The sequence below is a fragment of the Plecotus auritus genome (genome assembly GCF_963455305.1).
Source record: "Plecotus auritus genome assembly, chromosome: 15".
NCBI classification, from domain to species: Eukaryota; Metazoa; Chordata; class Mammalia; order Chiroptera; family Vespertilionidae; genus Plecotus; species Plecotus auritus.
Genome location: NC_137781.1, coordinates 7035418 through 7059212, shown reverse-complemented (window position 1 = coordinate 7059212; position 23795 = coordinate 7035418). Strand labels below are relative to the sequence as shown.

The 23795-nt window shown below is 51.7% G+C and overlaps 1 protein-coding gene across 3 annotated transcripts in view; it reads right to left on the bottom strand.

Annotated features, from left to right (window-relative positions):
* The window catches only part of SLCO3A1 (solute carrier organic anion transporter family member 3A1), a 236112-nt gene that overhangs the window by 184907 nt on the left and 27410 nt on the right, over nt 1–23795 (bottom strand). For all 3 annotated transcript variants that reach the window (XM_080651706.1, XM_080651704.1, XM_080651705.1), the window contains exon 2: nt 11337–11802. In XM_080651706.1, coding sequence (XP_080507832.1) covers nt 11337–11802 — 466 coding nt within the window. The remainder of the gene's footprint in view (nt 1–11336; nt 11803–23795) is intronic.

The window sequence follows — 23795 nt, the reverse complement described above, 5'->3', positions numbered from 1 at the left end:
GGCCTCGCCCAGAAAGGGAGGCAGGGGAAATTGCTCTCGTTTGCACCACATCACAGGACATTAGAGCGAGAGGGAGACAATCCTCTCTCCGTGGAGAGAGGTCAGGATGCACTAGCCCCAAGCCCCTGGCACCTCCCACTCCTGAAACAGGAGACAGTGGTAAATGGCAAATATCCCGCAACGCGCCCCCCTCCCCCCAAAAAAAGGTTGGGATAAGAAGTTTTGCCCAAAAAAGTTTGCCGAGTATATTCATGTACTCAGAGGATTGGGGGCGGGGGCGGGGGGAAGTCCCTTACAACTTTCTGCCTGTTGGTTAGTTGTGTTTTTCTTTTTCTTTTTTTTTTTTAATAAATCTTTATTGTTCAGATTATTACAGGTGTTCCTCTTTTTTTCCCCCCATAGCTCCCCTCCACCTGATTCCCCACCCCACCCCACCCCATGCCCTTACCCCCGCCACTGTCCTCATCCATAGGTGTAAGATTTTTGTCCAGTCTCTTCCCGCACCCCTTACACCCCCTTCCCCATGAGAATTGTCAGTCCACTCCCTTTCTATGTCCCTGATTCTATTATATTCACCAGTTTATTCTGTTCTTCAGATTTTTTATTCACTTGATTTTTAGATTCACTTGTTGGTTTTTCTTTAAATGTTTTTATTGCTTTCAGAGAGGAAGGGGGAGAGAGAGAGAAACATCCATGATGAGAGAGAATCACTGATTGGCTGCCTCCTGCACGGCCCCTACGGTGCTCAAACCTGCAACCTGGGCACGTGCCCTGACCAGGAATTGAACAGTGACCTCCTGGTTCATAGGCTGGTGCTCAACCACTGAGCCACACCAGCTGGGCTGTCGGTTAGTGTTTTAATTGCCCCAAGAGCATTTTTCTCATAAGAACACATGGAAAATTTTGACTTTGAGAGTTCAGATTCTATTAATGATCCCAGCGCATTTTTAAAATGTTTTTGCTTTCAGAGCCAAAAATAAAAGTTTTGATTTTTCCTATCTGTGCATCAGTTCAAACCAGCACAGAAAATGTGCTGAATATTACCCAAAACACCCATGGTCAGGCTGACAGAAGGGATGGAAAATTTCAGCTCCAAAAGCGTTCGGGGGGAAGGGGTTGTGTGGAGGAGGAGGAGGGCTGAGAGGGCGTCTGTCCCCAACGCCAGAGAGAACGCATCTGATGTTTCACCCAGCGTGACCCCAGTGCCGCTCAGATGCTTCCTGTTGTAAGTACAGTGGCTCCCCAGGGGGCAGGTGCTGTTGAGAGCTGAGCCCTGGACAACATTCCAGTCCCCAAGTGCCATCTGTCACTCGGTACTGCCTATCACATCAACTCTCTTGGCTTATCTCGCCCCGAGACGCCTGTTATCGGGGTCTACCCAGCAGAAGGACTCTGCTAGTAGGTGATCCTGACCTGTTTTCGCTCATGAAGCTCTTGGAGAATCCAGTGAGCTTCCCCACAGGGTACAGATACCTCCATGTCATTTCAGCCCAACCACATGCAAGCACCTTTAGCCTCAAGTAGCTCAGGTGCGTGGCGCTCGATTTTTCCTGACACGTTGAACATACATGCCTGTGTCCCAGCTCTCAAGACTACACTCAACTTTTTATGAGTGTCCATTAGCCACCTAGTACTTTGGTATCTTATTTATTTGTTTGACTATATATATTTTTTTATTTCAGAGAGGAGGGGAGAGGGAGAGAGAGATAGAAATACCAATGATGAGAGAGAATCTGATCGGCTGCCTCCTGCACGCCCCACACTGGGGATGGAGCCCGCAACCCGGGCATGTGCCCTGAGCAGGAATGGAACTGTGACCTCCTGGTTCATAGGTCGATGCTCAGCCACTGAGCCACACTGGCTGGGCTACTCTGGTGTCTTCAGATTTTTGTCTGTATGTGGACTCACACATACACACACTCACACACTCACACACTCACACACACACACACACTCACACACACATAGTCACACACACACTCACTCACACACACACACACTCTCACACACACACACACACACACACACACACACGCGCATACACACACACGCAGCTGGGTAGGAATGAAGTGGCAAAGCCAAGTTGAGAATGAAACATGTTCATTTAGCTTATTCACTCCCGACAATCTGACGGCCTTCGAGACAGTGAAGGGGCCTCTGGCAAACGCCGTCCACGTAAAGGAGCCAGGGCTGCTTGAGATTTTTCCATTCAATAAAGAACACCATTGAATAAGCTGAGCGTGCTCGACATTCTCCTGCCCACATAAGCCGTTTGCTGTTTAAACACTCACTGTTTCCGCACAGGGCCTGCCAGCAGGTTATTTTTGACTGCTTTTGTTTAGTTTTGGTGGCTAGGGAGAAAGTGGAGGGGGATTATTTTGGCCTCTGGGTCCCCGTCCTACAACTTCAATGTCTATGAAATAATGAAATGAAGAACTAACCAGAACATCCAACCTAATCATGTTTACTGTAAAGGGTCAGGAGTTCTTGAATTCTTCAGAGTATCATGAGTGAGTATCTTCTATTGTTGTTGTTGTTAATCCTCACCCGAGGATATTTTCCATTGATTTTTAGAGAGTGGAAGGGAGGGGGAGACAGAGAGAGAAACATTGATGTGAGACACCCAGACGGGGGCCAGGGATCGAGCCTGTAACTGAGGTACATGCCTTGGCCGGAATCGAACCCGGGACACCCTTCAGTTCCAGGGCTGGCACTCTAACCGCTGAACCAAACCGGCTGGGGCATGAGTCCCTTGTCAGGACACCCTTGTGCTTCATTCTTTCATCTTCCAGAAAACGGCACAGCAAAGCCAAGTGGCTGATGTCCAGCTCACTCTGACTCTACCTGACCTACCCTGAGCTTCTGAAGTTTTCAGCAAATGTGGACAAGGCCATGGCCACAAAGAAGTTCATCACCCAAACATCCAAAAAGCAACTCGAAGTGTTTCTAGATGGACAAAATCTTAGGCAATTATCTGAAACAATGTCCGTTGTTTATGATACACAAGAAGTTGATAACATAGCAATAATAATAGAAGGGTAATATGCTAATTAGACCAGACATCATTCTGGACGTCATTCCTGACGAAGCCGGCAGCCGGAGGAGGGAAGCCTGGGTCGCAGGTGCCTGCCGGCGGCCAGAGGAGAGCCTGGCTCCGGGTGATGGAGGGGAGCCAGTGCCAGCAGCCAGGGGGAAGGAAGGCCTACTCTTGCATGAATTTTCGTGCATCGGGCCTCTAGTCAATTGGTAAAAAGCAGGTTTGTTTACAGTATGGTCTTAACCAGTGCTCGGCAAACTCATTAGTCAACAGAGCCAAATATCAACAGGACAACGATTGAAATTTCTTTGGAGAGCCTAATTTTTTAAACTTAAACTTCTTCTAACGCCACTTCTTCAAAATAGACTCGCCCAGGCCGTGGTATTTTGTGGAAGAGCCACACTCAAGGGGCCAAAGAGCCCCATGTGGCTCGCGAGCCGCGGTTTTCCGACCACAGGTCTTAACTAAGTAAAAATATACACAAAGAACAAAGGCTGGAATGAAATATACCTACACTTTGGCAGCATATTCTCTAGGTACCTGGATTATGAATTATTATTTAAGTTTTCTTATTATATTTTTGTTTTCCCCAACTTTACTCACATGAGAATACATTCTTTTAAAAGGACTGAACCAATATGCAGAAACAAATTCAGAAGCAATGTGTTGGAACCCGGAAAGCCAACCAATACATCACTTTGGGGCAATGGGCATACGAGGTGGGGTGCCTATAAGACAGAGGGCCTGCCGGCTGGGTAACACCAGCGCTTCATGTGTTTTGAGAGGAGCCGCAGGAAGCGGTCTGCAGGCAGAGGAGAGCCCTGCTGGTTTAATTCAGGACTGAAGAGGCTGCTGCTCTCACATCTCCGAGATGGATTTTCTCCGAGGCTGGCAATCGAGATCCAACTGCTCGTCAAAGACCTGCCTGTGGTCCTAGCTGGTTTGGCTCAGTGGATAGAGCGTCAATCTGCGGACTGATGGGTCCCAGGTTCGATTCCGGTCAGGGGCACATGCCTGGGTTGCGGGCTTGATCCCCAGTGGGGGACATGCGGGAGGCAGCCAATCAATATTCTCTCTCATCATTAATGTTTCTATCTCTCTCTCCCTTCTCCCTTCCTCTCTGAAATCAATAAAGATATATTAAAAAAAAAAAAAAAGACCTGCCTGTGTGTTTAAACAAGTTCAGTACCTTCCTGTCTCGGTGTCTACTCCTGGCAATGAGATGGTATGAGCATCAAGATGAACAGGACAGTGGGTGATGCTGTCCAGCATTAGACGTGGCACCTGGTGCAAAAGACACTTAGGCAAAGGCTTGCGAGGTAGGGCCCAGCCTTCGTTTTCCTGCTAAGGAAACGGGTTCAGGAAACGTGTCCAAAATTCCAGTGGCAGGTCCGTGGAGGAGCCAGGATTTGAATCTCAGGCTGTCAGGACTCCAGGGCCCACGCTTGGAGTCTTGTCCAAGGTCATCCAGGCAGTGAGCACAGCAGTGCTTCCCCGAACCACAGGGTATGAATTATGAGCGGCTGAAAATGAATGAGCAGTACCTACCAGCCGGGCAATATGGAATCGCCAGATAAGAGCCACACGCACGCTTCCTCGCACGTAGCTGACACACTGAGAGTGGCATGTGACCAGCAGGAATGGAACAGCCGAAGCAAACTGCCCGCTTTCACAGTGTCATTAATTTTAGAAAAAGAAATTAATGAGGGGAACTTCAATATCAATGAACTAGCAAGAGTATAATGAGTTATGCTTGCCCCACGAGGGACAGCTTTTTAATTATTTTTTCAGATGCACTGCGGTCACCGCGTATGTGATCCATACCCGACCCGCGCTCTCTTTGGAGAGTGAAAACACATTTTACCCAACGTCAAGTTAAAGTGAAAACTCATCAGGAGCAAAATAACTCTGGGCTCCCGGGGCTCGGCAGGGAAATTTGGCTCTCTCTGGTTGCCGGCTGGTATTATAGTGACCTTTGTTCTAAACAAACCATTGGCAGATGAAATCTAGGAATAATTCTCTTTGCATCATTAACCGGAACATGGAGGGCTCCACTGGGCTTCAACATGAGTGATAACGAGAACATGACACATCCATGTCTAATACACCTGCCCCCTGACTTGGAGCGATTGTTCCAAGCCCGTGGTCGGCAAACTGCGGCTCGCGAGCCACATGCGGCTCTTTGGCCCCTTGAGTGTGGCTCTTCCACAAAATACCACGGCCTGGGCGAGTCTATTTGGAAGAAGTGGCATTAGAAGAAGTTTAAGTTTAAAAAATTTGGCTCTCAAAAGAAATTTCAGTCATTGTACTGTTGATATTTGGCTCTGTGGACTAATGAGTTTGCCGACCACTTCGAGTCCAAGCGATGTACATGCAGGAAAGACCAGGTGAAGGCACGGGGGGAGCAGGCCCCCGTCAGCCAAGGAGAGAGGCCGCAGAGGAAACCAACCCTACTGATACCCTGAGCTTGGACTTCCAGCCTCCAGAACTGTGAGACATTAAAGCTATGCTTAAGCCACCCAGTCTCGGGTGCTACGTTATGGCAGCCCCAGCATACTCATTCAGAACTCATACCCACTCGTCTGGTTTATGTCCCCTAGTAACAAGCTGCCCAGGCCCTGGCACCATCTTTAAGACGAAAATAGATGGTGGCTGAAGTGAGGCAGGAAACCTCTTCATCAAGAAACACAGGGCCGTCCTAGCCGGTTTGGCTCCGTTGTTAGAGGGCAGCCTGTGGACGAAAGGGTCGCAACGTCACTTCTGGTCAAGGGCATGTGCCTTGGTTGTAGGCTCAATCCCGTGTGGGAGGTAACCGATTGATGTGTCTCTCTCACATTGATATTTCTCTCTCTCTCTCCCTCTCTTTCTCTCTCTCTCTCTCTGTCTCTCCCCTTCCCTTCCACTCTCTCTAAAAATCAATGGGAAAAAAAGGTCCTCTGGTGAGGATTAAGAAAGAGGGAGGAAGGAAGGAAGGAAAGGAGGGAGGGAGGGAGGGAGGGTGGGAGGGAGGGAGGGAAGGGGGAAGGGAGAAAGGAGGAAGGGAGAAAAGGAGGAAGGGAGGAAGGGGGGAAGGGAGGGAGGGAGGGAGGAAGGGGGGACAGAAACGCAAGTCCTGCCCAGAGGCGTAAGCTTCAGTCCATTCCCCACCCATGTGGGGTTAGTGTGCAGCTGTTTGAGGAATTAGCAAAACCTGGAAGAGGGATCACCGTTTTTCAGGGCGGGCCTAGCGGGCAGAACCAGAACCAGAACCAGCATGTGGCCAGCTGTAAGGGGCCGATGTCTACCCTAACACAGGGACAATCTCCGGAGGGCTCTCGTGGCTCCAACACGGAATGACCAGCCACGCGAGGGCACGGAGCCCACAGTTCCGGAGAGGTGAGCAGGGCCAGGAGCACGCCAGCTGTCCCGCCTCGGAGTCTCGGCTCCGAGCGGGGCCCGTCTCCTCTCAAAGCACCAGGAATCAGGACACAAGCTCTTTCTGGAACCCTAAGCTGCACTGTTAGCTGTTCTCCTGCCTGCGCCCCTCTCTCTGCCCGGCTTTGAGACACACTGATCTCTTCCCACCTCCCTGGCTCCTGTCACTGATATGTCCTGAAGTTCTCAGGCTGCCCTGTGGAGTGTAACCCCTGGGCCCCCCACCAATCCCCTCCTCCACCTCAGCCTGTGACAGACGCACCTGCAAAGAAACGCCTCTCTCAGACCTGGAGCCCGGCCCCGCCCAGCTATCAGGGGTCCTCAAACTTTTTAAATGGGGCCAGTTCACTGTCCCTCAGACTGCTGGAGGGCCGGACTATAGTTTAAAAAAAAAAAAAAACTATGAACGAATTCCTATGTGCACTGCGGGCCCAGGACGAGTCGGCTGCTAAGCAGGACAGGCAGCGGCACCCGGCGGGCCGGATAAATGTCCTCGGTGGGCCGCATGTGGCCCGCGGGCCGTAGTTTGGGGACCCCTGAAAGTTATCGGAGGCAAGTTACTTAACCTCCCAGAACCGCGGTTTACCTGTCTGCTTCATTCATAACAGCAAGAATTGTAAAAACCCATGTCCAACCACACAGGGCATTAAATATTAAGGTATATCTCCAGTAGGGATGCAGTAGTAACATCACAGAGTATTTAGTGACACAGAAATGCTCATGAAATATTAAGAGAGAAATGATCACTGCAAAGCACTACTTATTATAAACACATTTTTTGTAGAAAAGAATATCAACGCACAAAAAAAGACTTCAGACAATCATAAAGCTAAGAGTAATTATTTTCTAATTATACTTTCTTTATACTTCCCGAGTTGTCAGTGGTGTTAATACTTTTTAACTAGAAAGAAAGTTATTTTTAAAATCTTTCACAATCTTATCTTGGCTTATTCCTCCTCAAAGATAAAAACAAGACAAAACCAGTTGATACAGCAACCTAAGAGAAGGATACAGTGATGCCCTGGCAGGTGGCTCAGTCGGTTGAAGCATCATCTTGTACACCAAAAGGTTGCAGGTTCGATTCCCAGTCAGGGCACATACCTAGGTTATGGGTTCAATCCCCAGTTGGGGAGTGTACAGGAGGCTACCGAGCGATGTTTTTCTCTCCCATCGATGTTTCTCTCTCTCTCTAAAAGTCAATAAACATATCCTTGGGTGAGGACTGAAAATAAGACAGGACACAGTAAGTCCATGGCATTAGCTCCTTATTCTTTCCTACAATAAGCGTGCGGTGTCTTGAACTTGGAGCAACGGGGCAGCTAAGGACACAGGGCTAAGGGAAGGTCGCCCCCTGGACTGGTAGTATGAGTGGACTCCCCAAGAGTCAATTCTTGGACCCCCATCGAATGGCTCCCACTGCCACTCTGCCTGACTGTCCCTCGAGGAAGACAGAGAGTGCCACGTGTCACCCACGGGTCACCGTGTGGCCGCGCCGTGAGGCTTGGCTCCCCGCTGGGCTGCAGCGAAGCCTGCCAGCAGAGCCGCGGCCCCATTCACTGGGCTTTGTCCCCTGCTAATGAGCTCCCTTGGCTCCCTCCCCGCGCTGGAAAGCGGCGACCTCAGAGGAGAGCCAGCCCGAGAAGCCCCTTGAATGGCCATCGAGGAATCGAGGCGTTTGGCAGTGGCTCGGGCGAAAGAGGCCAAAGCAAATTCGCAGTCATTTCAGTGGGAAAAGTCAGCCTGACTGGAGATGGAACGTGTCACCTCCCCCTGGTAGCAGCAGGGTCAATGACAGGCCACAGACGCAGCGGGCCCCTATCGGGTGACCCTGCAGGCGCCCTGGGGCAGGTCTTGTCAGGGAAGTGCGTGCTCGGCCTGAGCACCGCATGGCTTGGTCCCCTTCCCCGCTGACAGCCACGGGAAAGGGCCAGCTGTGAACAGCTGTGTTTGACACGTGCAGTATTTCTATTCCTTTCCATCTCCCTCCACACGCAGGTCTGCAGCATCTGACCCGACGGCTGCTCGCGGGCCTCTGTCTCTTACCCAGCTTCCCAGGAGCTGGGGCCGGAGGCACACGGCTACGCACCCCAGCGCGTGCACATTTACACCCACAGTCCCAGCACCAGTCCCTTCAGCCTTTCCTCCTCTCTGCAGGGAGCTAAGAGGCCTTAATTCATATTGATTCCCTTCACTGGGTTCCTCTAAATACTTCCCAAAGCAAATTTAGTGGCTCCCCAGTACAGCAGATAAGTACTAACATATTCTCATGATCACTCGCGCTCTTTTATGACCTGGATAGTCAATGGATGGACCAGTTACGTGCCGCATATACAATGGCCTTAAATTGCTCCTGGAGGATCCGAACCATGCACGGAATACAAGGCCACCCGGGGAGGCCAGTGGCGCAGGAGGCTGGCTCTCCGCTGTTCCCTGGGAACAAAGACCCGCGAAACCAGCAGGGAGACCCTCGGAGGGTCCATCTCCATTTGTTTGGGAAGCTGGCCAGATGGACCAGAGCCACCGACATGCCCATGCACCATGCAAATAGCAGATGCTCTCTGCCTAACTACCGCAGGGGAAAAGGGGTCCACGCAGAAATGTGGCCGAAACATTCTTCCTAACAAAGACTCACAGCAAATCACACAGATGAATGCTCAGAAGTGCGGAAGGCCGCTCTGCCCACACCTCCACCTCCCACACCCAAAACCAAAATGCCTCCCCATCCTACAGCTTTGCACACACCGACCAGGGAAATAACGTAGCCCCACTTGTCAGGGAAAATTCCAGAAGAGAGCTCTGAGCCCGGTGCCCTGCGCAGGAAGCCCCGAGCAGATGTGATTGAGCACAGATATGATTTGAGGAGGTATCTGGGGAGACATTTTTCTATTTGATTCTATCATCAGAGACAAGAACTCAGCTTTTCACTCTCCATTTCCTTCTCTGCGCTCTGATTTATCTACTTGCTGTTGTCATTGCCAGAAAACATCTCTCCCAGAGTCCTAGGGCAGCATCCGTCAAGCCAGAGACCAGTTGTCCTGCTGGACCTCAGGAGACGAGGCTGTGGCCCATGCCCTCGTCTGCAACAGTCACATGGAGTGGCTTTCACTCAAGCTTTAAAAGTAGCAAAATGCAGCCCTAGCCGGTTTGGCTCAGTGGGTAGAGTGTCGCCCTGTGGTCTGAAGGATCCGGGTTCAATTCCAGTCGGGGCACATGCCCGGGTTGTGGGCTCCATCCCCAATAAGAGGCATGCAGGAGGCAGCCGATCAATGATTCTCCCTCATCATTGATGTTCCTATCTCTCTCTCCCTCTCCCTTCCTCTCTGAAATCAATAAAAATATATTTAAAAATAAAATAAAATAAAAGTAACAAAATGCACATGATTTCCTTGGACCCCTGTCCCCAGCTTCAGACACAATCATGGAAGCCCCTAGCCACACGGGGAGAGGAACCGGCCGTGTCTGGCCTGAGCAGTCTCCTCCTCTACTCTGCGTTCCACGGTTAGGTCCTGCCCAAGCTCACAGGTCCCTTTCTCACCTTGAGCCCATCCGCAGAGGACTGAAACAGACGCTTGTGACATATTTGTTCACCAAAAGCACCTCCTGCATAGCGGGGACCGAGAGGCACAGAGGAAAATCAGCGTTCAGGCGTGTAGCCCTCCCAGGCCCCCCTGGCTCAGGAAGCTGGGGCGGTGTCTGCTGAAGTTTGGCAGACAGGGAGCCTGGTGTCAAAGTCTGTTCAATTCTATGGTAACCAGCCCTCCATGTTATAACGAACTTCCTCTATCTCAAGGCACACTGCTTTTGGGGAGGCGCAGAGCTCCCGCCAGCAGAGGTGACTTTTTCAAAGCTTAGCATTCGGGGAGGGGATGTGTCACGGGGTCCAACAGCTTGTGGGAAGCAAAATTCTACCTGGCAAACAAGGGGTGGAGATGCTGGGCAGGCCAGCCCTCACCGTACAAAGGACCTCGCAACACGACCCAGAGGCAGTGATACACCCATTTCCTATAAGAGCACATCGCCACTTAGATATTTCTTAACCCCATACCTGCAAATGGCTTCCATCCTTCCGAATAAAATATCAGAAACTCATACAGCGCAAAGCCATTTTTAAAAACTCACATGCACCTTATTTCTTCCGAAATACCCAGTTTCAGCACATATCCCCCATTACAGAAAAAAATTACTCCAAGTCACCAGCTTTGAATGATACCAAATGCCCACGAGTAGAGTCCAAGTCTACCCTGGGGCTACTGCCAGCTGGCCCCAAGTTCACAGGCACACAAAAGAGCAGGTAAACAAACATAAACCTCCTCCTGACCACGCCTCCCCTCTCGAGGTCTCTTAACGCTCAAATTCAGCACAGGGGCCTCACATGGGGAGCTTTTTGAAAATGCGTTATGGCCCTAGAGGGTGTGGCTCAGTGGATAGAGCGTCGGCCTGCAGACCGAAGGGTCCCAGGTTCGATTCTGGTCAAGGGCACGTACCTCGGTGGCAGGCTCCTCCCTGGCCTGGGCCCTGGTTGGGGCTTGCGCAGGAGGCAACCAATCGATGTGTTTCTCTCACATCGCTATTTCCCTCTGTCTTTCCCTCTCTCTCCTGCTCTCTATAAAAAATAAAAAGAAAATCAATGGAAAAATATCCTCGGGTGAGATTTTTTTAAAAAAGCACTATGCCCAGATGGTACCCCAACCCAACTACACCAGATTTCCTAGGTGCAACTCAGACATTAGCTCTCAAAATCCCTGTGTTTTGAAGCCAATTGTGAGAAGCCGCGGCTCCAGCAAAACACCAAGTTCACGGCCCACCTTTCCTTCCTTTCCCAACACGCCCGCGTTACTCACAGCGTGTGAGCCAGAGAACCGCGCCCGGCGCTGCCTGCTCCTACCTATATAGAGCGAGGAGTCCTTCCTCCGCACGTGGTCGTCGATGTAGGAGACGCCCAGGGGCTGCACGGGGGTAGCACCGATGCCCAGGAGCACCTGGGCCCCAATCAGCAGCAGGTACATCATGTTGGTGGTGGTCCGGTTCCGGCAGATGAGGTCAGGATCGGGCCCCTGGTCGCTGGCCGTGCCGTTGGCGGCGCAGACGTCGCGGCCCTCGGCGCCCCAGAGGATCTCGCCGGCCTCGTACTTGTACTGGTGGGTCAGGAACTCGGGCAAGGCGGACAGCAGCGCGCCCAGGGCCATGACGATGCCCCCGCAGCCGATGAGGCGCGGCCGGTGCCCGCGCGCCCCGAAGTAGCTGACGAAGAGGATGAGCGCCAGGTTCCCGATCTCGAAGCTGCTGGCGATCACACCCACGTCGGCGCTCTGCAGGTTGAACCTCCGCTCCAGGGTGGTCAGCACGCTCACCTGCAAGGTGCCAAACAAAATCGCAGTGTCAATCCCGGTGAACAGCACGGGGAAGCCCCTTCCGGCCTCGTGGCACCCCTGCCCCTCTCGGCCCTCCCTGGAGGTTTGTACCCGATGCAAAAAGACACCTGTGCAAGGTGATTTACTAGTAAACCCGCGGAGTCCAGTAAACGTTTACTCAGTACGATAACCCTAATCCCACGGTTAGAGAATTAACTCTCTCACTGGCAGAGAAGTTCTCCTGGGCCCCTTTCCTTCCTGAAACGTCCTGCCTCTGCCCAGGAAGCAAACGTTCCCCTACTCCATGGCACTTCAGGGCCCTCACATCCTGTAAAAGTCAGAGGTCACGGTGCCTCCACGCTCCCAACTCGAGCCTATTTCTTTACCAAGCCCATCTGGGAGGACATCGGAGCCAGGGCCTTCTCACCAGGAGGCTAGCAGACCCAAAGGAAAAAATAAAATGAGACAAAACCCTGGGCAAGCTAGATGAGCTCCTTAGGATAGGCAGTAGCCCTTCACTTTCTTCTAGAGATTTCCAAACGATGGAGCTGTCCCTAGAGGCTGCCAGCTAGTATTTTTATGCTCTCCCCCAGCTCTGTATTCCTGTCCGCCTTCCATTTGTTTAACAAATAGTTCAGGGGTCCTCAAACTTTTTAAACAGGGGGCCATTTCACTGTCCCTCAGACCGTTGGAGGGCCGGACTATAGTTTAAAAAAAAAAAACTATGAACAAATTCCTATGCGCACTGCGGGCCCGGGACGCGTCGGCTGCTAAGCAGGACAGGCAGCGGCACCCGGCGGGCCGGATACATGTCCTCGGCGGGCCGCATGTGGCCCGCGGGCCGTAGTTTGAGGACCACTTAGTTACTCTCTACTATTGGCCTGATAAGGCTCTAGTCACCAAAGATAGAAACACAAGGAAGCGATGACACGTGGCATGAACATGCCATGCCGCCTAGCATGGATCTAGCCCTCCTCCAAATGTGTAAGCGGCCACAACCTCCCCAAGTGCCCAGGCACATGTGCCAACTGTGTACACCTGTGATGATCAGCACACACTGTGTACACCTGTGATGATCAGCACACACACTGTACACCTGTGATGATCAGCGCACGTAGTTCCATTTACCTTTATTATAAAAAAAAAGAACAGTCACCCAATGATTCTTCTTGGCCTTACTTCCAACTGCACACATTGAGACAGACTCCGCCGGCCCTGAGGTTCCCCGGGCGTGGCTGGGCCCTCCCAGTTTCGGACCAATTGGTCTGGGAGACACCTGGGCCCCGAGATTCCATTAAGGAGCCCCAGGGGATTCTGTGAGCTAACACGCATTCCCTGCCCAGCCCTTCAGCTCTGGTCCTGGGGAGCTCTGCAGAGCAGCGTTCTAACACTGACACAGCCCCCATCCGTGACCGGTGACAGGACAGCTGCGGACCCTTCTGTCACCTGTATTCCAAATCTGATGCCTGTTTCCACTGTGCTTTCTTTTTTTATATAATATATATTTTATTGACTTCAGAGATGATGGGAGAGGAAGAGAGAGAAACATCAATGATGGGAGAGCATCCTTGATCAGCTGCCTCCTGCATGCTTCCCACTGGGGATGGAGCCTGCAACCCGGGCATGTGCCCTGACAGGGAATCGAACCATGACCTCCTGGTTCATAGGCTGAGGCCCAACCACTGAGCCACACTGGCCAGGCTCCATTGTGCCTTCTAACCCAAACAAGACCAACCCTAGGTGTGTGGCTATTTCAAACACCAAATACTGGCAATTGTCAAGAAAAGAAATATAGCGAGTCCTGGTCTCATTAAAATGGCTTTCAAATACGCCCCCCAAAAGTTCTGAGAGGTCTGGGGGTGGGGAGGCCTATGTGCTCCAACCAAGGCTTATAATCAGTAATGCAGTGATGGAGGGAACTCCATGGCCTGGGAGATGGGGGCTTCGGGGTTCACCCAGGCCTTGGTGGTGAATCCAGAGATGCCCAGAAGAGGCCGGATGCAGAAACAAGCAGGCACCCCACCTAGGCAAGTCCCCTGGGGACACGAGAGTCACCTGGATCAGTCCGGTGGGTCTACAGCCCGGTGACCTCCACCCTGAGAGTAGAGGACAGTGAAGGTGGCAGGAAGGGTGGGCAGGTGGGCCAGGCTGGAGCGGAAGCCCGATTTCATTTCTGCCAGGAGGCTTAACCACATACATACTTGGCAGCGCATCTGAAAACGCGGCATCTGCTCGGTTGGAGCAGGTGCGCCCTGTCATGAATATCACGCAGGTACGGACCTCTACGATGACAGATAAGGGTGGAGGGGCAGGGACAGCTGTGGGCAAAAGAAACACAAGCAGCTCTTTAGAGAGACTGACGCCGGGGCCTGCAGCTCCGTCCTGCCTCCCACCTGCTCTTGGCAGGGCGACCGCAGGGGTGACAGGAAGCCGTGGGGCCTTTACCTCCTTGACTCAGCCTCGGGGACGCCCGTCTGGATGATGTCTTGTGGATCAATTAGATCAGAGGCTAATGTCCTCCGTCACTTACAGCACGCAGGAAGATGGGCTAAGTAAGCACGCAGGAGGCCAGAGGCCTCACTTGTGGCTTTTATGGGGCAGTGACAACCCATCAAGGAGGAGGTGCGTGCTAAAGGGAACCCCCATCTTCCTTAATGGGAAACAGGAGTGAGGGAAAACAGCTTGATCACTGGAGACCCGGGAGAGGAAACTACGGGAGGAAAACGAAAGTGGAAGTGTCCTTGCCCTGCGCCAGATGAGTATGAAGTCGTTATTAAAAGAATGCTTCTTTATCAGGTTTCTACAACAATTAAAAAGAAAAAAAAAGAAAGGAGGGGGCCCTGGCTGGTTTGGCTCAGTGGATAGAGCGTCGGCCTTCAGACTCAAGGGTCCCAGGTTCGATTCCGGTCAAGGGCATGTACCTTGGTTGCGGGCACATACCCAGTGGTGGGTGTGCAGGAGGCAGCTGATCGATGTTTCTCTCTCTCATCGATGTTTCTAACTCTCTATCCCTCTCCCTTCTTCTCTGTAAAAAAAAAAAAAATTAATAAAATATTAAAAAAAAAAAAAAAAGAAAGGAGGGGGGCGCTTATATCTCAAAATCTCCTGGAGCACATGGTTAAAAAAATACAGATTCCCCACCCTGGCCGGTTTGGTTCAGTGGATAGAGCATTGGCCTGCGGACCGAAGGGCCCTGGGTTCGATTTGGGTCAAGGGCACACATATCTTGGTTGCAGGCTCCTCTCCGGCCCGGGCCCTGGTCAGAGCTCGTGTAGGAGGCAACCAATCGATGTGTCTCTCTCACATCGCTATTTCTCTCTGTCTCTCCCTCTTTCTTCCACTCTCCCTAAGAAATCAATGGGAAAATACCCTCGGGTGAGGATTCACAGAAATCCAGGTTCCCCAACGCTGAGATGAGGTCCGGGCGTCTGAGGTTCTATAAAGCACCTGGGGTCTCTGATGCCCACTGGGGGCCGAGGACCACGCCCCTGGCCCTGCAGGTCCACGCACGTACTCACCGTCCCCCTAAAGCTGTGGTTCTCACCCTTCGGTGGCAGCAAAATCATTCCAGGCTCCCAGCCTGCAGGCTCCAGCCGCAGAGTGCGGGCAGGGCGGGGTCTGGACCGGGTCTACGGCTGCTCGTTCTCACCAGCTCCCAGGTGAGGCCCATGTGCTCATCAGGGGCCCTGATTTGAGAACTCAGCTCCCCTGAACTCCCTCTGAAACAAACCCGGCCCACGCAGGACTGCAGAGCTTGGTTTTTAAATTAGATGCCCACGGACAGCACCCCCTCATTTCCCGTTCATAGACACGCTCTCCTGAATGGGAAAGGCGGGCTGCACTTAGGGTGCCTGAAGCACGGTCAGGCCAGCTGCAGAGATGGGAGCCAGCCCAAATGGGAGACGGTCAGATCACGCTGTCACAAATGTCACAGGGCAGGAGGCCCCAGAGGCCACAGCTCACCTTCCAAAGGGTCAGGGTTGACAGGGACGCAGTAAGAAGCCAATATCTTAGGAGCGGTAGCGGAAGCTCATTGCTCCCATGAGCCCTCTCGCTTTCTTACTCCGCCGTGCGCAGCGGGGCCTGGACCTGAACTAGAAGCACCTGGGAAGCTTGTGAAACACAGGACTCCTATGGAACCTCTGAGAGTTGGGCTGGTCATGAAAGCTTTCAAAGCTCTTGTACCCAGGCTGGTGGAGGTATGTGTGTGCAGAGAGTGTGCGTGGACACTGTAGAAGATGTACACGCATGGATGTCTGCAACAGTGCAACCTGGTCATATCAGTGTGGCATCAGGACCTCTGTCTCTACAGATGGTGGGCACATACGTGCATGCATACACTGAGTGGCCAGATTATGATGACCTCTGAATGCATAATAATCTGGCCACACAGTGTATATCCTATATAATAAAAGGCTAATATGCAAATTGTCCCCTCGACCAGAAGTTCGACCAGCAGGCAGGCTGGCCAACCGCCCATGTCCCCTCTCCCTGGCCAGGCTGGCCGGACCCCACCCATGCATGAATTCATGTACCGGGCCTCTAAAATATATATATACACACACACACACTGAGTGGCCAGATTATTATGCGTTCAGAGATCATCATCATAATCTGGCCACTCAGTGCATGTTACAGTGCAACGACTTAAACACTTACGATGTATCCACTTGCACATTTTATTGCATTATTTGAAGCCTTAATTTAAATTATTTTTAAAAGAAGAAAACATCTAGCTTTGACTGCAATTGGCCAAGTCAATCGTTCTGAGCCTGTTTTCACATCTGTGCGGTGTGGGACAATGTTTGAGGGCATGCTATGTGGCCACAGCTGGTACACAGTGCGTACACTGGTGTGCATGCTCTGGGTGACTTCCGGTTCCATTCCGAGCACAATGCCTGCTCCGTGGCACACACCAGAAACCTAACTGTGCCTGCAGACAATGCCTGGCCTGGGCGAGTTTACAGTCTGAGGACAGAAAGACGATCACACAACAGCACAGCCTCTAACCAGGGGCACAGGACAGAGCGCAGAGGGCTCCAGGGAATCCAGCAGCCTTCGCGTGGAGAAAAACATGCTCGTGATACAACGCGGATGAACTGGATTGTAGCAGGTTTGTGGGGGGCCCAGGGGATGCCCCAACAGTCCCAGAGCAAAGATCAGAGGCGTGAGGAGGCTTGGCGGGTGGAAGGGAAGTTCGGACAGCCCCTGGGGAAGGAAGGACCTTGTGACCCCAGAGCGCTGTGAGGAGTCCTCTGAGATGAAAAGGCCTTGAAGGCCGGCAGAGGGCCCGCCCTTGATTTGGAAGTCCATGGGGAGCCAGCGGTTCTTGCGCAGGAGCCATCCATCAGCGGTATGACGCTGGCATCGTCGCCGAGCATGGAGTGAGCAGAAACTGCCCAGGCAGCGATTTCACCAGTGTTACGGAGAAACGGCGCTTTGGCAGGGCAATGCTGGCAGAACGTCAGAGAAGGTGTCTGTGGGAGAGATGCCCCTAAATAAAACACTTCCGCTCTGGGGGGTGTGAGATATGACACAGCCCAGCAGGCTGCCCGGGGACCTGGCAGAACTGTAGCCTCAAACCACATGCCCAGCAACAGGACCACCGTGTCAGGGAGCAGGTATGGACCCAGGAGACATCAGCCTCAGACACGACTAAAGTCATGCAGCCCAGCCGGTGTGGCTCAGTGGTTGAGTGTCAGCCTATGAACCAGGAGGTCAGGGTTCGATTTCCAGGTTGTGGGCTTGATCCCCAGGAGGGGGCGTGCAGGAGGCAACCGGTCCATGATTCTCTCTCATCATTGATGTTTTTCTTTCTCTCCTTCTCCCTTCCTCTCTGAAATCGATAAAAATATATATATACTTTTTTTTAAAACTGCAGTCACACAGAGGACCCACCAGTCTGGAACAAAGGGGAGCTCATTTTTTCTGCCAAGGGGCAGAGAATTAATATTTTCAGCTACCAGACCACATGGTCTCAGTAGCAGCTACTCCACCCACCCCAGCACAAAGCAGCAATATACAGATGATGAGCATAGCTGGTTCCCATCAAACGTGGCGAGTCAGAATTATATGGAGAACCTCTAACGTAGACCTAGCTCTGGACTCCAGCCCTCACCGATGGCATCAAGTGTGCATGAGGGGGTGGGAGGAGGGGGACCATGGAACGCATGAGCGACTCTGAGCGCCACACACAAGCCGTGAACTTCAGGCGCCTGTACCCCTTTTCCCTACGCAACATGCAGATGGCAGTTCTGACCTCACAGTCGCCACGGGTTCAAATGAGGGGCAACACCCTCTGCAGCGCTGGTTGCTGGGACGGCCCTGATGCCTGGGGTTGCGGATGTGCACTGTGGCCTTACGCATCCTTGCAGCCGGACCCTGAAGCCCCACCAGCTTTATCCGCACCTGTGTCTTTAACAGAAGCAGCATCATTTCCTCGGGTCGCCCTGAGAGTGAGCATCTCAGCCGGCCTTCCCTAGACAGGCCTCCTTGGCCTCTGCCTCTCTTTGCCTCTGCCACTTCCTGCCTCTTTCTCAGACTACTGTCCCGTCTACACCCTGTTTCTTAGTCTCTCTCATCAATCTATTCTCCCCAAAACTCGGTTCCCTGAATGGCCCTCAAGTGCATCGGAAACGTTTTTTATTGTTCTTTATATTTAATGAAATCTTATGTTCAATTCATTCTACCAGAATGTGTAGCATTTTATGGTTCTCTTCTTTAAAAAAATATCTCTAAATTTATTTGCTTCCTACTTATAAATCTCGTGATTGATTTTTCTCTATAGCTCAGTGGTCCATCATAGAAAAACGAAAACTCCCCATCTCTACTGGGTACAACTAATACAATTTTCCTCCACTCAGTTACCGAGCTGTACATTTTACATCAGAAAGTTTGACATCAGGCCTGCTATTATTAATAGTTTGTGTTTAGCATCTTTCACACAAAAACTTCAGACTATTTTTCAATTCACACTTTATGGGGTACCACGTGTCTTTTATTACAGAAACTCCAAGAACAATAGAAATTAAATGATTTCCTCAGCAGTCAACAAAAATGCAGGGGACCAGTCACAGTCTGAAGAAAGAGATTTCTGCCCTGGCTGGTGTGACTCAGTGGTTGGGTGAACCTATGAACCAGGAGGTCATGGTTCTATTCCTGATCAGGGTATATGCCCCGGTTGCAGGCTCAATCCTCAGTAGGGGTCGTGCAGGAAGCAGCTGATTGATGATTCTTTCTTATCATTGATGGTTTTATCTCTCTCTACCCATCTCCGTCCCTCTCTAAAATCAATAAAAACATTTTAAAAATACTTAAAAAACAAAAAGAAAGTGGTTATTGCCTAACTCGGGACCAGAGAGCTGAGAGCATTTCGCTCTGTGCGCTGGTGACGAGGGGCCAAGACTTTAAAAATATCCATGTGGGTCTAAAAGCAGCCATGGGCAAACTACGGCCCGCGGGCCGGATCCGGCTGTTCTATCCGGTTCTCTTGCTCTCCCCTCCGCTCCTTTACTTTGAATTTATATTCGTTCACACAAACACTCCATCCATGCTTTTGTTCCGGCCCTCCGGTCCAGTTTAAGAACCCATTGTGGCCCTCGAGTCAAAAAGTTTGCCCACCCCTGGTCTAAAGGGAAGATGTGCATTTATTAAAGGTGAAGAACATAGTAAAAATGCGAAGTACCACATGAGAACTTAACAACCTGTAATGACAAGCGCCATAGCACGTGGGAAATCAGAAGATTAAGCAGAAGAAAACTGGAGTACAAGCTTGGTACAATCACCCTAAACGTTTAGACGGGAGGAGTCAAGGAAATAGCTTCCATATCTCCTAGCAAATGAAACGGGCCCGATGATTAAGAGCTCCTAGGAGCACCATGAATCAACGGCACTGGCCGGGAAAACCAGATGAAAAGTCACCGTCATTTTCTCCCGGTAATCAGACGTTAGTTTCATTTACAAAAAGCTTCCATATGGAATCCTGCCTCCATAAAGCATTGTGTGCTGGCCCAGGACCGTCAATACGGCGGAGCCAGCCCCTTCTGCAAGGGAGTACATGCATTTCAAAACAGCCCTAAAGCCCACAGCCTGGTACTGTAATAGGTTTCACTCATACTAAGGCCCTGCAGGGCGATGCATCGTATTCAACTTCTCGTCACTTCCTTTCCCTTTCCATTAAGAAACGGACCCACCGCTTGAGGCCCTGCTTTAAAGTCCAACTTCCTCGCTGCTGAAACTGATCATCCCTATTGCGAATATCTCTGGTGATCAAATCTCAACCCCCGCCCCAAACACCAAGTAAATGAGTTGTATTGACTGGGTTAATAACACAGCTCAGCTTACACACTGGAAGTCACAGGCCTCCTTACCCACAGTTCGTTTTGCTTTAAAGGCTTCTTTTTCGCGTAAAACACATCCCTTCGTATATACCTGCGGAGACTGGCCCTGAAGAGATCGGCCTGTCCTGCTACAGGCTGTGAAATAATTGCCAAGGAGCTCTGTCCCCAAAGGGCAGGCAAGCAGCAGGGAGCGAGTTCAGCGAGTCCCTGGAGAGGAGACTCCAGTGAAACAGCCTCTAGTTGCGCCCTGCTAGCCACAGCCGGCTCCCGAGACACACAGGCACCGGGGGTCCCGGCTCCGTGCCTCTGGGCAGCAGGAGCATGTAATGGGGGCTAGTCCTTGCTGGGTAAAGTGGGCACAAGCGCACTGAAATCACCTGAGAGCATTTCAGAACTGCAAAATCGCAGTCCTGGCCCAGACCTGCATTGTAATGAGATCCCCAGGTGATGTGCACAGTAAAGTCAGAGAAACACCGCCTGGGGCTGCGGGCTTTATCCGCCCCTCCCCCCCCCCCCCCCCCCCCGCCCCAGCCTCCCTCTGTGGGATCACAAGGCTCCCAGCAGCCTCCTGAAGGTGGAGGGGAGGGAAGCTTATTCAGCCAAACACCCAGTCTCACTGTCTAGCTACCTTCCGGGAGGAGGGCACATAAAACCCTCTCTGCGACCTTCAACATGTACCCAATCCATCCATCAGTAAGTTCCGTTGGCTCTACGTTGGTTGGTAGATCCCAACTGTACAGGCGTCTGTGTCCCAGCCACCATGGTCCCCTCCCCTGCGCTCCCACCACCCTGCACTGCTCCTTCCCACCACCCAAGCAATTAAAGAGATACTTGCAGGACCCGAGGCATCACCTACCATCTTCCTGCGGTTCCCATGGACCCAGAACAAAACCCTAACCCCGGACCACAGGCTTCAAGGTGAAAAACCCCACCACATCTCCCCTCCAAGCTCAGTCCTCCACAATCCTGTCACCCTTCCAACCACACTGGCCTCATTCCGATTTTGCAAATAGGCCAAACACGGTCCCAACTTTGAAACAATTTGTTGCTCTCTCTGCCTAAACCATCTTGATTTTTTTTAAAAAAAAATTTTGTATTGATTTCAGAGAGGAAGGGAGAGGGAGAGAAACATCCATAATGAGAGAGAATCATTGACCAACTGCCTCCTGCACGCCCCACACTGAGGATCAAGCCCGCAACCCAGGCCTGTGCCCTGACCAGGAATCGAACCGTGACCTCCTGGTTCATAGGTCATCACTCAACCACTGAGCCACGATGGCCAGGCTGCCTAAACCATCTTTTCTCAGATCATGACAAGGCTGTCTCCTCACCCAACAGATCCTGAGGGAGGCTTTCCTCAAACAAGCCCCTTCTATTGTTCATTGCACTCAGGTGCCTGATCTGACAATTCCTCTAACCCTCAATGGGCAGGGGCTCTCTGCTCTCTGCCTCGCTCACAGGTCCGCCCAGGACAATTCCAGGACACATGGCTGAGAGCGTGCGGTACCGGGCAGGGCCTCTGCAGAAATCTCTGGGCTCCGAGGGTCTTCAGGCAGCTCTGCCTTCGGGGTGCTTTTCTGCAAACAGTGACTCAAACCTCTGCCCCATGCTTCCCATGACTCACGGCTACATCCACACGCTCACTTCCAGGAACATCATCTCCTAAGACCAGGCACGCCCCTCGTGGATCCTGTTACCTCACTTGTGAAACAGAAATATGAGCCCCTTGTAGGCTGCTGTGGGATTTAGAAATCGTACCCTCCGAGCGCGTCAGAGGGACGACGATGGCAGGCAGCCTGTCCTTTCGATGGGACACTAGGACCCTGTTTAAGGACTTACCCGAGGGCTCCTCAACGCTCTAGGCCAAGGGTCAGTGTGCGATGGCCCTCCAGCCAACACTCAGGCTGCACCTGCCTTTGTAAGCAGAGCCGCGCTGGAGCACAGCCACCCCGTCTGTTTAGTCGTCACGCAGCTTCCTGCTGCAAGTGGAGCTGAGGACTCGGGAGAGCAACAGCCTGCAAAGCCTAAAGCATTTACTCTCGGGCTCCTCACACATCAGCCAAAGCCTGCTCTAGGGGACTATCCCTGGGTTTGCTTTGCTAGGGACTATAGAGCATGGGGCAAGAGAAGGCATACAGTTGCGAGTTCACAAAACAGTTTATTTTTTATTATTATTAACTAGAAGCCCAATGCATGAAATTCATGCAAGAGTAGGCCTTCCTTCCCCCGGCTGCCAGCACCGGCTTCCCTCTGGCACCCTGGACCCGGGCTTCCCTCGCAGCCCCGTTTCATCCGGAAGGATGTCCGGTCTAATTAGCATTTTACGCTTTTATTATTATAGACTAGAGGGCCGGTGCATGAAATTCGTGCATGGGGGGGGGGGGGTGTCTCTCAGCCGAGCCTACACCCTCTCCAATCTGGGATCCCTCTTGCAATCTGGGACCGCTGGCTCCTAACCGCTCACCTGCCTGCCTGCCTGATCGCCCCTAACCATTCTGCCTGCTGGCCTGCTTGCCCCCAACTTAACCCCCTCACCAGCCTGATCGCCCCCAACTGTCCCCCTGCCAGCCTGCTCGCCCCCAACTGGCCCCCCCTGCCGGCCTGATCACCCCCAACTGCCCTCTCCTCCTGGCCTGATCGCCCCTAACTACCTCTGCCTCGGCCCCACCACCATGGCTTTGTCCGGAAGGTCTCCCGGTCTAATTAGCATATTACCCTTTTATTAGTATAGATAATTTTTTTGGCCCTGGCCGGTGTGGGTCAGTTGAGCATCATTCCATGCACCAAAAGGTCGCTGGTTTGATACCCGGTCAGGGCACATGCCCATGTTGCGGGTTCAGTCCCCGATCAGTTGGGGAGCATACGGGAGGCAACTGATCAATATTTCTCAGATTGACATTTCTCTCTCTCCTGTCCTCTCTCTCTGAAATCAATAAAAACATATTTTAGAAAAAAAAGATAACTTTTTACATCAGAGAGACTTATGTGCCTGGCATGGTAAACCTTTGTTTACAAAACATTTGCTCTTCCTCACCTTGAAATCCCAGGCCCCACGCCTTCTCCTAGCTCAGTGGTCAGCAAACTCCTTAGTCAATGGAGCCAAATATCAACAGGACAACGATTGAAATTTCTTTGGAGAGCCAAATTTTTTAAACTTAAACTTCTTCTAACGCCACTTCTTCAAAATAGACTTGCCCAGGCCCTGGTATTTTGTGGAAGAGCCACACTCAAGGGGCCAAAGAGCCGCATGTGGCTCGCGAGCTGCAGTTTGCCGACCACGGTCCTAGCTCAGAGGGCATGGGAGCCTCAACTACCTGGCTATCAGGGAATCTCATACCTTTGGGGTTTGGGTTTCTGTAGGAATGACATTGAAATTATTCTTTCTCCTGTTACTCTATATTATTTTTTTTAAATATATTTTATTGATATTTTTACAGAGAGGAAGAGAGAGAGGGATAGAGAGTTAGAAACATCAATGAGAGAGAAACATCGATCAGCTGCCTCCTGCACACCCCCTACTGGGGATGTGCCCGCAACCAAGGTACATGCCCTTGGCCGGGATCGAACCCGGGACCCCTGAGTCCGCAGGCCGACGCTCTATCCACTGAGCCAAACCGGTTAGGGCCTGTTACTCTATATTATGTCAGTTTAATT